Source organism: Schistosoma mansoni, chromosome 2, assembly GCF_000237925.1.
Source record: "Schistosoma mansoni strain Puerto Rico chromosome 2, complete genome".
NCBI classification, from domain to species: Eukaryota; Metazoa; Platyhelminthes; class Trematoda; order Strigeidida; family Schistosomatidae; genus Schistosoma; species Schistosoma mansoni.
The window spans coordinates 33,110,877-33,126,252 of NC_031496.1; the positions used below are offsets into that span (position 1 = coordinate 33,110,877).

Sequence of the window (15,376 nt, forward strand, 5' to 3'; positions counted from 1 at the left end):
TCGTGTTTTTAATTTGCAAAACCATGGAAAACCTGGAAGCACTGGACGGCCGTTTCGTTCTATTATGGGGCTCCTCATCAGTGCGAGATCATGGATGCGCACTACTGAGGAGTCCCATAATAGGACGAAACGGCCGTCCAGTGTTTCCAGGTTTTCCATGGTTGTCTAGCATGAATTGACTCACAATTTCAACTATGAAAATACTAAATCTCCACAAAACCCCTTCTGAAAATAATTTGAAATGTACCCGTTAATTCTCTCAAATGACAGTGGTATGAAAGTTTTACTCTTTATAATACTTACCGTAAGCAGTACAGTTTAATTGAACATTTTCACCATCTTTAATTGTAACGTGATTAGTTAAATCATTTTTTCCACCAATTTTCAAAGTGATTCTTTCTTCACCACCTAAAAGATGAGACAATTTATGAATGTTTCAATGAAATGAAAAACTACTTTGATGATGTCAGAAAAAAAATTAATTAAAATCAATAAACAATAGGCTCAGCGGTCTAGTAGCTATGCGCTCGAGCGCGAAACTGATAGGTTCTGGGTTCGAATCTCGCGAGGCGGGATCGTGGATGTGCACTGCTGAGGAGTTCCACAATAGGACGAAACGGCTGTCCAGTGTTTTCAGGTTTTCCATGATTGTCTAGCTTCAATTGACTCATGATTTCAACTATATAATTAAATAAACATTACTCTAATATCTTTTCAATGACTTTGATAATGTAATGGAAGTTACAATTTAATAAAAAGATATATTTATTAACTTCTGACTCTGAAGACTATTCAGAGCTATACACAAGACTTGTATAAAGATTACTAGACAATCAAACAAACGTATAAGTGAAGATCTATAAGCAAAGATGGATAGTAGCTAGCAGTGGAATCCAGGATGCGCATTTCGGCCTATTTAGGACTCGTCAGCTGGATGTATCTGCATCTCTGAATCGATGTTCACTCTGGGACTTGAATCGAGTACCATTCGCTTCAAACGCCATCCCGTTATCCGCTTAGCTACTGGGTCCTGATAACCATCTGCTTGTGCAATATGGTGAAGTTTAAATTCACTTAGTGTTATTTATTTGTATAAGTGAAGATCTGTTTTCATGATTTAGAAAGAGCTAGTAATAGTTACATTTGATCAAGAAAAAAAACATACAATCGTATTCCAAAGTCTTTTCTGGCGGGGTTTGAAGTCAGTTATCACATGTAACTATGGCTACAAAAATTCAAGGTTACAACTTCAGTCTCTAGGTTCATAAAAGAAAATGGCAAAATATACGAATATCTGGAATACTTATGTAGGGATTAAAGGGACGTGAAGACTTTAGGTTCACTGGATTACCTTTATATATGAAGTTACTAACAAATATAGTGACCAAGCTGTTGAGCAACTAATCAAATCGCTTATATCAGTGCATGTGGACAACTGTGGACACAGATTCGACAATGAAAAAGATTAAGGTCTTGAAAAGAGGGAATTCTAAAAGTATCAGAGAATTTTTAGAACCTAAGCATTCAATTCAATCAGCAACCAACCAACACTTTGAAATCAATCCAATTTATCAATCAGTCAGAAAAATTACGGACAACTGTAGGACCAAGGATCAATCAAAATAAAGAGGTAGACAATCACAGGTTAAAGGTCAACAATAACTAATTAAGATCAACGTCTACAGGAGAAGTTGTGAGTCATATGTGGAGAAGTTCAAACAATTCACTTCTACCTGAAGTTTGTGCTGATTATGTTGTTCAGAAGAAAAAATGAAAGCTCTATTACCAAACAATCCATCTCAGAGAATAGAGCTTCACCTGAGCTAGAGTATTTTTAGCACCACGCTAAGTCACCCTCAAACTTAATCTTTTGCAGTTTAGTTTTCTTCTCAATGTTCCAAATGTTCATGCCAAAGACATACTGGGAGCAAAACTTTAAAACAACAACTATACATCTGTAGAATATGACCTCTAAGAACTTCCAGAGATATTTTTTCCAAGTAAAATGGAGATCTTCATAAGTGTATTACCACAAATTAGGAGTCTACCAAAAAAATATGACATTCATGTATTTATCATTCTTATTCAATCAATCTCACCTCCACTTATCCATTTTGTTCCACCTGGTTCAATATCTGATATTTTCATTGGTTCCCCTTTATCACTACCAAATACTCGAAAACTAAAATCTGATGAAATATAACGAGCTGTATCATTTAATGCAATACATCGTATTCTTAATTTATTTGCTGTAGGTGATAAACCATAATAATGTAATTGATTATGATTCATTTCAATTTGATCAGCAATTAGATTTGGATGTACACGTTCACCGTTAATACGTTCTACTTCCCATGTATAAGTTGCATCTGGTAGAATAAACTGTAAGTAACCATCTGGAAAAGAAAAAAAAACAAATCGAAACTGATTAGTTGTATTTAATGCATTGATATAGATTTACTGATTAGTTGGGGAATAGTAAGTAGTATTACTTACTTACTTACTTACGCCTGTTACCCCTCGTCGAGGAGCATAGGCCGCTGACCAGCATTCTCCATCCAACTCTATCCTGAGCCTTCCTTTCCAGTTCTTTCCAGTTGCTATTCATCCTTTTCATATCTGCTTCTAATCCCCGGCATAGTGAGTTCTTTGGTCTTCCTGTTTTCCGCTTCCCTTCAGGATTCCAAGTTAGGGCTTACCTCATGATTCAGTTTGGTGATTTCCTCAATGTATGTCCGATCCACTTTCGACGTCTTTTCCTAATTTCCTCTTCAGCTGGAAGCTGGTTTGTCCTTTCCCATAAAATGCTGTTGCTGCTGGTATCCGGCCAATGGATGTTGAGTATTTTGCGTAGACAACTGTTTATAAATACTTCTAACTTCCTGACGACGTTTGTAGTAGTTCTCCATGTTTCGGCTCCAGTAAGTAGTATAGTCCTTGTTAATCGAATCCTATCAATGCAGTTGAACAGTGAACTATTGGATAATTGCATTACCATCGTATACATCATGATTTGATCATAGATGGCAATATGCCTTATACTTTTCATCAAAAAGTATCTGCGTTGTCGAAGAAAATGATGATCTCGATGAGATTCAAAAGTGCTTTGTCTAGCATCACAGTAAGAGATCTAACTACTGAGCAGTTTGATATGAATCCGACCATCTACTTTAATCTGATTGATTTTAATCATCTAACACCTCATTTACTATCGCTAATGATGTACAATGCAACTTGGAGGTTTTTTTCACACCAATTACACTTATGATTTCATATAACCATTGTAGTTTTATGAGAAGATATATATTTTAAAGGAAATTCAGTTTCTCAATTATAAGCACTTGCATGAAAAACCCTGAGAAACCTGACTAGATATTTTTGTGTAAACCAAACATTCCTTTCGACTGCGCCTCTAGTTGTTCTAGGGTTACTGCCGATCCTAAGCTCGGCTAAAGGAGAAGGGTTGAGCATGGGGTCAACAACACCAACCTGTAGAAAACAAGATTGCTAAAAAAAAACCTTAACCAATCTAATCAAACAATGTGCTGATTATTCTAATTCAATGATAATAAACTTACCATATGCATTACATGTAATTGTACCATTAGAACCTTTTTGATTTTCAATTAAACCAGATTCACTCAATTCATTAATACGTACATAGACTTTATGAACTAAAACATTAAGAGACGAAGAAAAAAAAGAACAGATGAATTAGATGAGGGAAAAATATTGTTAAATCCAATCTAAACTTTATTTTCATAGTTGAAAGCGTGAGTCAATTGAAGCTAGATCACCAGGGAAAACCTGGAAGCACTGGACGGTTGTTTCGTCCTATTGTGAGACTCCTGAGCAATGCGCATCCACGACCTCGCCTCGCGAGATTCGAACTCAGGATCTACCAGTCTCGCGCCAGAGCACTTAACTGATAGACCAATGAGCCGACATCCCATGGTGTTTTTGTCTAACTGCAATCAATCCACGAAGTTCAGCAACCGTTCATCAATTGTCTTCAGTGAGTTTCCATCTCACAACAGACCTGGTTTAAACTCCACTGGTCACTGCTTCCTACTAGAACTGCAGGATTTACCTCTAGAAGTCAGTCACTAGTGAGCATATGATTATTATTATCAGAAGGGTTTTTGGTGGAGATTTAGTATTTTCATAGTTGAAAGCGTTAGTCAATTGAACTTTTTTATCATTCAAGTTTCAATTCTGAATAGTGTGATGTAAGCTTGTTATGAATACTATGGGATGACAACAAATGCTATGTATTCACTTTAAATTATATAACGTCTCTCTGGTTCTTTTGCCACATTATTATTATTTTGCCTTTAAATAAATCTATGACTTTTGCATACTTGAACTATTTTTCACGGATTCTACTCCGCTGGCAACGGCTTCTCGCTGGAACTCCAAGAATTACCTCTCGAAGTTAGTCACTAGTGAGTATATGATAACTAACCGGATCAGGTATGATGCAATTACTCATTGAAGAAAATGGAGAATGGTCGTAAAATATCGTGGATTGATTTAAGTTAGGCACTATCACCGTTGGATTCCGGTTCAGTGTTCTAGAGGTTAAGCATTCATGCACGAGTCCGAGGGTCCTAGGTTCGAGTCTCATGTTTAGGATTATGGATGTGCACTGTTGAGAAGTTCCATACTAGAACGAAACGGCTGTCCAATGCTAACCAGGATGTATTGAATGTTACGTATCACAACTCTGAATAAAAAGTTATTTACTGTAGACAGATAAAAGGATTTCTTATATTAACTAACCATATCATTGAGCATCATAAGATGGTATGGTTGTTGAAAAAAGCATTTAGTAATACTACTTAAAAAACTTTTTGAGTTATATCACTTACGTTCTACTCGAACTTGATCTCTTTCAATTATTTGACCAATAGAATTCAATGCAGTACATTGAAATACACCAGTATGTCTACCTAGAGCATCGAATTGTGGTGAACCAATTGTTGTCCAATAATGACGACCGGATTGTATAACTAATCCTTGCATTGATAACCAATGTGAACTTAATGAATTACGAGTTCCATTAAATCTATCAATTGACCATTGTAAACCACCTTCTGGTGGAGGATGTCCATAGAATGTACAAATTAACTAAAATAGGGAAGAATTATTGGTATGAAGATTCAAGTCATCAAAATACAGGAACAAATGACAAAGTTTCCATGTTCAGTGTTTACGATAATCATTGTGTGTTTAATAGTCGATCAGTCAGTCAAAATTAAAATCGAGCCTGAAAGAATTGTAATTCAACTCCAGTTACTATACCATATTACCAAGACGGAATAAAGTTACCATGGTAACTAATGAAGGAGTAAACCATAATGAGAGGGGCTAAACGTTGGGGAACCACAGATTCAAATAGGCAACCAGATGGGTCAGTCCAAAAGACACTGACTTCATGGGTGGATTTTATGTCTCGATTTGGCCTCCCTAACTTTTTTCCAATCTACTCCTACTCCTGCTAGCCGATGGTTGTGTATACTTCATACTTACATCAGATCCTTGATCAATCAAGATTTTCAAACGGATTTACCGACTGAAACAAATACCTTATACTTAACCTCAGTAATACGTGCTCGTCTTAACAATAATGCTTCAAAGTTACCTATAATCAAACAATTGTATCCTTATCACACTCTTTTTTACTTTCGCAGGAAATTTCAAAGTCACAGAGTAATGCAAAGTGAACTACTAAGCAGTATATTCTTTACTTCATGTAAATTGAATACTATTCACACACATTTTCATCTCTTCCATATCCATAAGCTCCTTTACTCTCTCTGTCTCTCCTTCCATACATTTGACTAAGTAACATGTTTACTTAAAACCTACGTACATTTAAAGTCATTTCGAATTATACTTGACGGAGAAGCTTCGGAGGAGGTGGAGACCTTTACATATCTGCACAGCATCATCGATGGATACAGTGAATCTGATGCAGATGTGAAGACGCGGATCGGCAAAGCAAGAGCAGCATATTTACAATTGAAGAACATCTGCAACTCAAAACAATTGTCAACCAATACCAATGATCAGAATTTTCAATACAAATGTCAAGACAGTTCTACTGTATGGAACGGAAACTTTGACAACTACGAAATCCATCATCCAGAAGATACAGGTGTTTATTATCAGATGTCTACGTAAAATATGACGGATTCGTTGACCAGACACTATCAGCAACAAGCTACTGTGTGAGAAAAAAAACAGATTCCAGCAGAGGAAGAAATCAAGAAGAAGCGCTGGAATCGGATAGGACATATATTGAAGAAAGCACCCAACTGCGTCACAAGACAAGCCCTCACATGGAATAATCAAGGTGAAAGGAGAAGAGGAAGACGAAAGAACGTATTACACCGAAAAATGGAAACAGACATGAGAAGAATGAACAAAAGTTGGATAAAACTAGAAAGGAAGGGCCAGGACAGAGTGTGTTGTAGAATGCTGGTCGGCGGACTGTGCTCCATTGGGAGTAACAGGCATAAGTAAGTAAGTAAGAAGATATTCCATTCTGTATTATTATACTGTAAAACTTTTAAACCATCAATTCAATCATAATACACTATTATTATAATTTTAATTATAATTCAAAATTACTTCAAATGGTTGCCCTTGAATAACACGAACATATCGATCACCAGAATCTTGGAATATTTCATTAACATTTGATAATATTCTTACTTCAGGAGTTATTGGTGTTTCATAGTCTACAAAGAGATGAATATAATCATGTAAGAATGAGTATAGTCTAATAGCTTTATACTCTTAAAAACGTGGAAGCATTGGACGGCCATTTCGTCCTATTGTGGGACTCTTCAGCAGTGCACATCCACGATCCCGCCTACCGAGATTCGAACCTTGGACCTAACTACCATTAGATGACGGCTCAGTGGTCTATCAGTTGAGTGCTCTGGCGCGAGACTGGTAGGTCCTGGGTTGGAATCTCATCAGGCGAGATCGTGGATGCGCACTGCTGAGGAGTCTCACAATAGGAGGAAACGGCCGTAAAGCTGTGCTTCGAGGTTTTCCATAATGGTCTAGCTTCAATTGACTCATGATTTCAACTATGAAAATACTGAAGTCTTCACAAAACCTCTTCTAACTGTGAAAAAAATCAACCAAATTATATACCGACATCGTGTTGTTAAGCTCACTGTACAGGAATTTGATTATGTCATAATAATATTTTTATATTAATGAAGTAAAGATCATGCAAATATTAACACACTCTGCTCTGTGGCACAAGTCCAAAATGTCAGATAAATGATGATAAGTGTAAACTGCTTGCAAACCGATTTAATTACCGATATCTTAAAACTATTTGTTATGTAGTGAATGAGAACACAGACGGAGACAATCGAATGTATTTCAACACAAAATTACAGAATCTCTTAGTAAAATCTGAGAATCATACAATCAATACTTCATGGATGTGCACTGCTAAGGAGTCACACAATAGGACGAAACGGCCGTCCAGTGCTTCCAGGTTTTCCATGGTGGTCTGGCTTCAACTGACCCATGATTTCAACTATGAAAATACTTCATTTGTAAAATTTCAATCAATTGTCTCAGACGTCATTGTTCCTTTATTTCCACATCAATCATTCTCTGTTCTGGTTCTCTTTTTTTCGATCTTCTTAACATTCTAACGCCAGACATTTCACATTTTATTGATGATATATACTATTTATATCTGTGGACATCGGTAGCATACACCACAGTTGCATATGCTTAGATCATCATTATTACTAAATGTTAAGCATTAGCCGTAAGAACTTTTCAAGTCGACTTAGTAATGAATATTGATCAAGTAGAGACTTTCATCAACTTATTACATCCTAGTTCACTAATCATATTGACTATCTCTTTAACTCAATGGTATTTGACTTAATTAATTTTGAGTCTGTGTCTAAATGGTAACATCAACATTTTCTTACAATTACATCTATTTGACAAGTTGCCTCTACAGATTGTAAGCAAAGATGGATAGCGGCTAGTAGTGGAATTCAGGACAAGGGTTTCGTCCTATTTGGGGCTCGTCAGCTGGATGTACCTGCATCTCAGAGTTGAAGTTCACTCCGAGACTCGAACCCAGTACCTTTAGCTTCAAACGCCATCTCGTTTGTTCTAATTCATCAGTTTTCCTATGTTTCCTTTATTATACTAGATTATGTGAAGAGTAGACTGTTGGTTATGACTAAAAGAAAGCAAAACAGCATAGAAGTTCCATACCTGTCACCATTAAATCATATGGAATATATACTTGTTTCACTGATGATGAATATGGATTTACTGATCGACAAGTATAAATACCAGCATCTATTCTAGGATCAAATTTATCCATTCCATTATGTGTCCATTTTAATACAGCATTATTAGGTGTTGTTGTTATTTGTGCCTAAATTGATTTTGAAAATAAAAGAAAGATGATAATTTCGAAACATCGGAGAAGTTACTACGATGAATAATACTTACTTAAATACTTACGCCTGTTACTCCCAATGGAGCATAGGTCGCCGACCAGCATTCTACAACGCAATCTGCCCTGGACCTTCCTTTCTAGTTCTGACCAACTGTTGTTCATTCTCCTCATATCTGTTTCCGTTTATCGGTCTAATGTGTTCTGTGTTCTTCTTCTTCTCATTTAACCTTCGGAATTCCATGTGAGGACTTACCTTTTGACGCAGTTAGGTGATTTCCTCAATGTGTGTCCTATCCAACTCCAGAGCTTCTTCCTGGTTTCTTCCTACTCTGGAATCTGGTTTGTTCTCTCCCTCAGTAGGTTTTTGTTGATAGTGTCTGGTCAACGGATCCGAAGTATTTTGCGTAGACATCTGGTAATAAACACCTGTATCTTCTGGATGATGTCATTCGTAATCCTCCACGTCTATGTCCCATAATGTTGAACTGTCTTGAAATTTGTATTGAAAATTGTGACTTTGGTGTTGGTTGACAATTGTTTTGAGTTGCAGATGTTCTTCAATTGTAAATATGCTGCTTTTGCTTTGTCGATCCGCGTCTTCACATCTGCGTCAGATCCCCCGTAAAGGTTACCACGTCCTCCAAAGCTTTTCCGTCAAGTGTATTTCGATTGGTTCATACTGTATTGTATCGAAAAGTCCTGCTTTTCCCTTTGTTTATATTGAGACTTACTGCTACTGATGCTGCTTTTACACTGAAGATGAATTATGTCAATGAAATATTCTTGTGTATAGTTAGAACCTTTCTTACAAACATCATTTTAATGCATATTTACCGATTCACTCGTTTCTTCGGAGAAAGTAATATCATGCTTACTAACAGATAACTTGAACCAAATGTTAGCAAGCATTAGATCTTCATGGTATAGAAAGAATCAAACAATGTCTACATTCAATGCTCATTACGGTCATGTAGTAAATGAAATGAAACTGTTTATTAACGATTTATAGTTTTTCATGGAGTTTTGTTCTCTGATCTGGATGGTTTGGTCGTGGAACTATCGTCGTTCTTCTGAACGACATCATGAGCATAATCTTTGGGTAGAAGCTACAAATCTTCTTCACCATCTCAACGATTCATAATATTCCATACAATTTTTTTAGTAAGTTTTGTTTTTGTTTCTTACATATTACTACGGAGTCGAGACTACAATTTATTGATGAACCAATCAGGGATAAGATAAGAGGTCTCAGATTCATACATTCATTTGGCTATATACCATTTCGTTATTTCAGCTGATGTCAGTTCATGATGAGAATCTTAAATCTAATTCCTAACCCTAACTGTCAACCGTGAATCATAATTCTAAATATTTACATTGGTTTATAACCCCAATTTGGTTCCAGTTATTAGATGGACACTCTCAAGGTCAGTTCAGCGTCACTCAAATGTTGTCCATACGTTATAGTCTCACCTCTACAGCTTTACCGATTCGAGTCAATAACCTTAGTAATTCATTTGAAATGAAGGATAAAGAAAGTGGTTGGGCATGGAGTTAGTTACCCCATCCCATAGAAAACTAACCTGATGATGAACTAATTAAAAATAATATTCTTCATTTATCTGTCTCTATTCAATCATACTCAACAGAGTTCAACACTGTTAATAGATAGATTGCCTCACTTTGTATAGAATTCCAAATGGTTTTGCATTTTTACCTTCTCAGATAAAATAAACGATACATAGTGTATCTGAAAGGCAACTTAGACAAATGGAAGTTAAACCATTTGCAATGAATGAGGGTTCCTTTGAGTGAATAGAAGGCAACATGTTTGTTATGCATTACCTACTTTTTTCCCTAGTGCAAAAAAATATAATTATCCTAAATTATAGATTCGAATAAAACAGCTCTGAATGTAGTTAAGATGGTCACTTTTATTTGCTAACTCCGTCTGTAGCTCCTCCAAGGGCTACTGCCGGTCTCAAACCCGGATAAAGGAGGAGGGTTGGGCATGGGGCATTAGCGACCCCATCCCGTAGAAAACTACCTAGCTAAAACAATGCTAACCAGAAAGTAAAAGTTTATTTGCCATATCATGAAATAAAATACTCCGGTTAGTTATACAAAGCAAGAATTCAAACAACATTGAATTCTAAGCAAAGATGGATAGTAACTAGCAGTGGAATCCAGGTTATGCGTTTCGACTATTTTGGACTCATCAGCTGGATGTACCTGCATCTCAGAGTTGATGTTCACTCTGGGATTCGAGCCCAGTATCGTTCGCTTCAAACGCCATCGCGTTATCCACTCGGCCACTGAGTCCTGATAGCCATTTGCTTGTGCGATGGGGTGCAGTTCTAACACATCGATGGGAAGATTTAAACAAACAATACTAAATGAAGTATTGAATTCTATTATGTTTGATTTATTTTACTCATATCAGATAAAAGAAAACTATATCAAATTAATCACTTACTGGATCAATCGGTTCATCTTGACGAGTCCAAGTTACTTGTGATTCATAATTTTGATTATCATCAATACATTCCACTTTATTTGGATAAGGTGAATTTGGATCCGTATGACTAATAAGTCGAAGTTTAGGAACTTGTTCCACTACAAAATTGAATGAATCCCAATAATTATCAAATAGAGGAGTATGGGTAATGAAGATTTGTTTTTATATAGTAAGCAATGCATTGTATCTTAATGAAATCATAGTTAATGCTTATTGACTTCACCTAGATGAGCATTAAAAACAAAGGGGGAGCGGATTGCTTATCCAGTATAGTATGAGACCCTTCATCAATACTCCAAGATCTTTCAGTACTTCAGAATGTATGGAAATATCAAACCTAAGATGTCAATTCGTTGATCAAAATGCAGTCTTCTTATATTTCACTCCTAAATGACCAACTGAAGGTTTCAAACAGTTGAATCCACGAGCCAAGTACATTAAGCCTGTATCTGAAGATGCCTTACTATAAAATTTATCTGAAGCGGAAAAGGAGAAGGCTGAAGAACACACTATGTTGGGTAATGCAAACAGATGTGAAAAGGATGAATGTTAACTGGAAATAAACTGGAAAGGATTGACCAAGACAGAGTTGGATGGAGAGTGCAGGTGAGCTGCTTATGCTTCTCTACAAGTGGTAACAGGCGTAAGTAAGTATTTATATTGTTCCAGGTTGAATAGCCTAATGTAAGTTTCTAAATGATTGTTTCGAATTCGAATTTATGACGTTGTTTATGAATGTCCTACTATGAGAATTGGAATACCTACTCAAACTACTTGTTCTTTTCTAACGAATTGAATAATGGAAAGTCATATCAAAGTAAAAATAAGGTTGACCAACTTACAAGTATCACCAGGCAAAACTTCTAGTTTCACAAAATCAGAATATCCATATGCACCAGTTTTTAAATCAGTTCCTTTACATCGAAATCTAGCTATCCAATTAGGTTGTCTTCGTAAACCGGCTATAACCATTGTATCATATAAAGCTTTAGCGCCTAACATTGGTAAATCTTTTGGTGATGGTTGTGGTCTAGCTCTTTCATTATTATTATTAGATAATTCTTCTTGAATGGATGTAATTTTTGTTTCCCATGCTATATCAGCTTCTTCTACAGTTTTATTACGCCATGCATCTGATAAATATGGATCAAAAATAATCAGGTTTAAATAACTATATTTTCAATGAAGCAATATAATATAACAGACTGATAGGTCCTGGGTTCGAATCTCATGAGGTGAGATAGTGGATACGCACTGCTGAGGAGTAAGTCACACAATAGGACGAAACGGCTGTCCAGTGCTTCCAGGTTTTCCCTGATGGTCTAACTTCAATTGACTCACGCTTTTAACTATGAAAATACTAAATCTCCACAAAAAATCCCTTCTGATTATAACAGAAATATCATATTTACATCTTTGGCAAAGGCTGTAACAGAATGAATAGTCTAAAAAGACATCACTCCAAAGTATCTTGTTTAACTGTATTGTTACATCTTAATTTCTTTTAACCCTTACTCAGAACTCTTGTTGCTGCGGTTATATATTTGTCAGTTTTCTTTGACCGGGCCTTTATCTGACTAAGGTAACCCCTTTGCCATAGTTTGTTAATTTTGTTGTCACATGTTACCGAACTCAAGATTACGGTGTGGAATGGTTAACTATTTGACTGTTTGCTAAAAACGGTTAGTGTTCGATCAAATTCTCGCAGATAAAGATTTGATTCCATTTCGTAAGGAATACCCTTATTGATCTCACGGTACTTAACAGCGATATTTATTAACCATGTTTTGCTCTATGGTAAGTTGTTTTGTACCAGAGGAACTCTGGGCTGGATTGTGGGAGTGGTATTGTTGATGCATATACCTTGTGTTACATGAACATGTACACTGATCTGACTTTTTGGTTATCTAACAATTAAATTCACTTAGTATTTTTTGTTTGAATCATCCCATTGATGTTTAGGACTGCAACTGGTCAGTCTCGTATTGGTGTATGTGCATACTGTGCGTGCCCCCAAATGCCCTGGTACGGCCGAGAATGGAGAGAGTTCTCTCTCCCTCTCAGAATGCTCTCATATGGCCAGCGAATATATAGCCCATGCCAGGGAAGTCCTACTCACTACCTTCTCGTGGCGGGGGTGTTGTTTACGAAAGTGAGAGGACGAAAAGCGAATGTCCGGCACTTTAACCGGGTTGGTGGACACGGAGGGTCCACCTAGGGGAGTTGGAAAACCCTGATTCCAAACCAATGGTGCACATGGGCTCCAGTATCCTGATGGAACGAATGGCGGACGAACCTGTCATTGGTCAACGGCTACCATGGGACTGCATCTCCTCACGATGCTCCACTGCCTTGTGGATCAGATCTTTTGGTCAAAGGCTCCGGGTGTGGCCCCCTAAGAAAACCACTTGCTTCGGTTTGGGTACCCGGGCAGTATCACAGCCCACACATACAAATAGTGTGGCGCAGATGTACCTGGTGCCCTTTTGCACCAATATATATGTGTTTAAATAAAAAAATAAAAATACTGTGCGTATTGCCTCGATATTGCCTTCATTCACAAGTATTATAAACAAAGATGGATAGTGGCTAGTAGTGGAATGCACAGTATGCACATATGGCCAATAAGAGACTGACCAGTTGCAGTCCTAAACATCAATGGGATGATTCAAACAAACAATACTAAGTGAATTCAAATTTCACCCCATTACACAAGCAAGTGGCTATCAGGACTCAGTAGCTGAATGGATAACGCGATGGTGTTTTAAGTGAAACGTACTGGGTTCTAGTTCCAGAGTGAACATCTACTCTGAGATGTAGTTACATCCAGCTGATGAGTCTCAAATAGGACGAAGTGGCACGCTTCCTGGATTCCACTGCTAGTCACTATCTATCTTTGCTTATAATATGTGATTAGGTTAAAAAAAAATACTTTATCTGAATAACAACTCTAACTTACCTTTAACAATACATTTAATTTGTGCAGTTTGTGTTTCAATTCCAGTAATTATACCTAGATGATCTTGTCCTTCAATAGAAACCAGTACTTTCGGTTCACGGATCCATAAACTAATATGAGGTGAAGAATAATATGCTTGTGTTGCTTTTTGTATATCTTCTAAACGTACAACACAAAAAATATTTAAACCTTGTGGTTTTTCAGTTAATTTAGTAAAATAAATCCATTCCCCTTTAGGACCCGTTGATAAACTGTCGGCTAATTGTGTATGTTTAATATCACGTCGAATACCATTAGGATATTGGACATACCAATCAATTTTATCAATAGTAGCTGGTTTCCTAGTTGTATCTAATAATAAGAATAGAGGAATAGAAAAGGGAAAAGGTTTTTTTTGACGAATTCATAAGTAAAAAATAGTGAAAAAATTAATATATATACACATATGACATTGATCAGCACCACCACCCAGTGATCAATCCATTGTGATTACATCTCAGTCCTACAGGAGTTCGATCGCCTCCCGAATAGCTCAGTGGTAACGTCTCTGACTATGAAGCTGAGTGACACGGGATCGAATCTGTTAGGGAACACCAGTTTCCTCAAGATTACAGGTACACCTTGCTGATGAGTGCCAAGTAGCACGAAACTCGGGTCCAGGGTTTCCTGTTGACCATATCCAACTAACATCTTATAAACAATTGTGTATGATATGAGCTAGTGTAAACATATGCGAAGTCTACGTACATTTCAATCGAGGGAGGGTCACAATGAAGAATTTAGATATTAGCGAATTCCTTTCATAGCACTCAAATGTTAATATATCAGTTTAAAATCTTTTCTCATTTTGGTGGAATTTTGTTCTCTGAAATGGATGGTTTGGTCGTGGAGCTTTCATTGTTTTTCTGATGTCGTTCAGAAGAAGAACGATGAAAGCTCCACCACAAAATTATCCATCTCAGAGAACAAAGCTCCATCATAATCGTCCATCGGAGCTACAAATGTGCACCATCTTTTCGTATGCCATAACTTCAGAAATAAAAGACTCATTGATTTTTGAACAGATTGATCATGAACGAAATGTAAGAATATTTTATAGTGTCGGTTGATATGTTAAGGCCAAATACCCTTATTCTAACATATGGACAAGCTAACTTACCTATCCATCTTGAATCATGTTTTCACTTTGTTAATTATTCACTTATTAACCCTGACTATTTTTGCTTCGCTCGCTGTTATTCGCAAATGTGCTCATAACTTTCTGGCCTGCATCATTTGTCAATAAAACTATAGTTAAAGCTTCTTTTTGCCTTCTGATTTGTATTATAACGGTTATCGAGGTGAACGATTAACGAAGCACAGCACTACAGAATTAGTGAGCCACCTATGGAACAGGCCACAGAATTAGCGACGCTGACGAGTGAACACGAACCCAAAA

The 15,376-nt window shown here is 36.8% G+C and overlaps 1 protein-coding gene across 1 annotated transcript in view; it reads right to left on the reverse strand.

Annotated features, from left to right (window-relative positions):
* Window positions 1–15,376, reverse strand: part of Smp_146950 (hypothetical protein) — a gene marked incomplete at both ends in the record, with an annotated part of 126,748 nt that overhangs the window by 10,373 nt on the left and 100,999 nt on the right. The window contains 9 exons of the mRNA XM_018796423.1: window positions 304–408; window positions 2,100–2,396; window positions 3,579–3,674; window positions 4,872–5,130; window positions 6,667–6,746; window positions 8,272–8,437; window positions 10,938–11,077; window positions 11,822–12,112; window positions 13,939–14,289. Coding sequence (XP_018650637.1) covers window positions 304–408; window positions 2,100–2,396; window positions 3,579–3,674; window positions 4,872–5,130; window positions 6,667–6,746; window positions 8,272–8,437; window positions 10,938–11,077; window positions 11,822–12,112; window positions 13,939–14,289 — 1,785 coding nt within the window. The remainder of the gene's footprint in view (window positions 1–303; window positions 409–2,099; window positions 2,397–3,578; window positions 3,675–4,871; window positions 5,131–6,666; window positions 6,747–8,271; window positions 8,438–10,937; window positions 11,078–11,821; window positions 12,113–13,938; window positions 14,290–15,376) is intronic.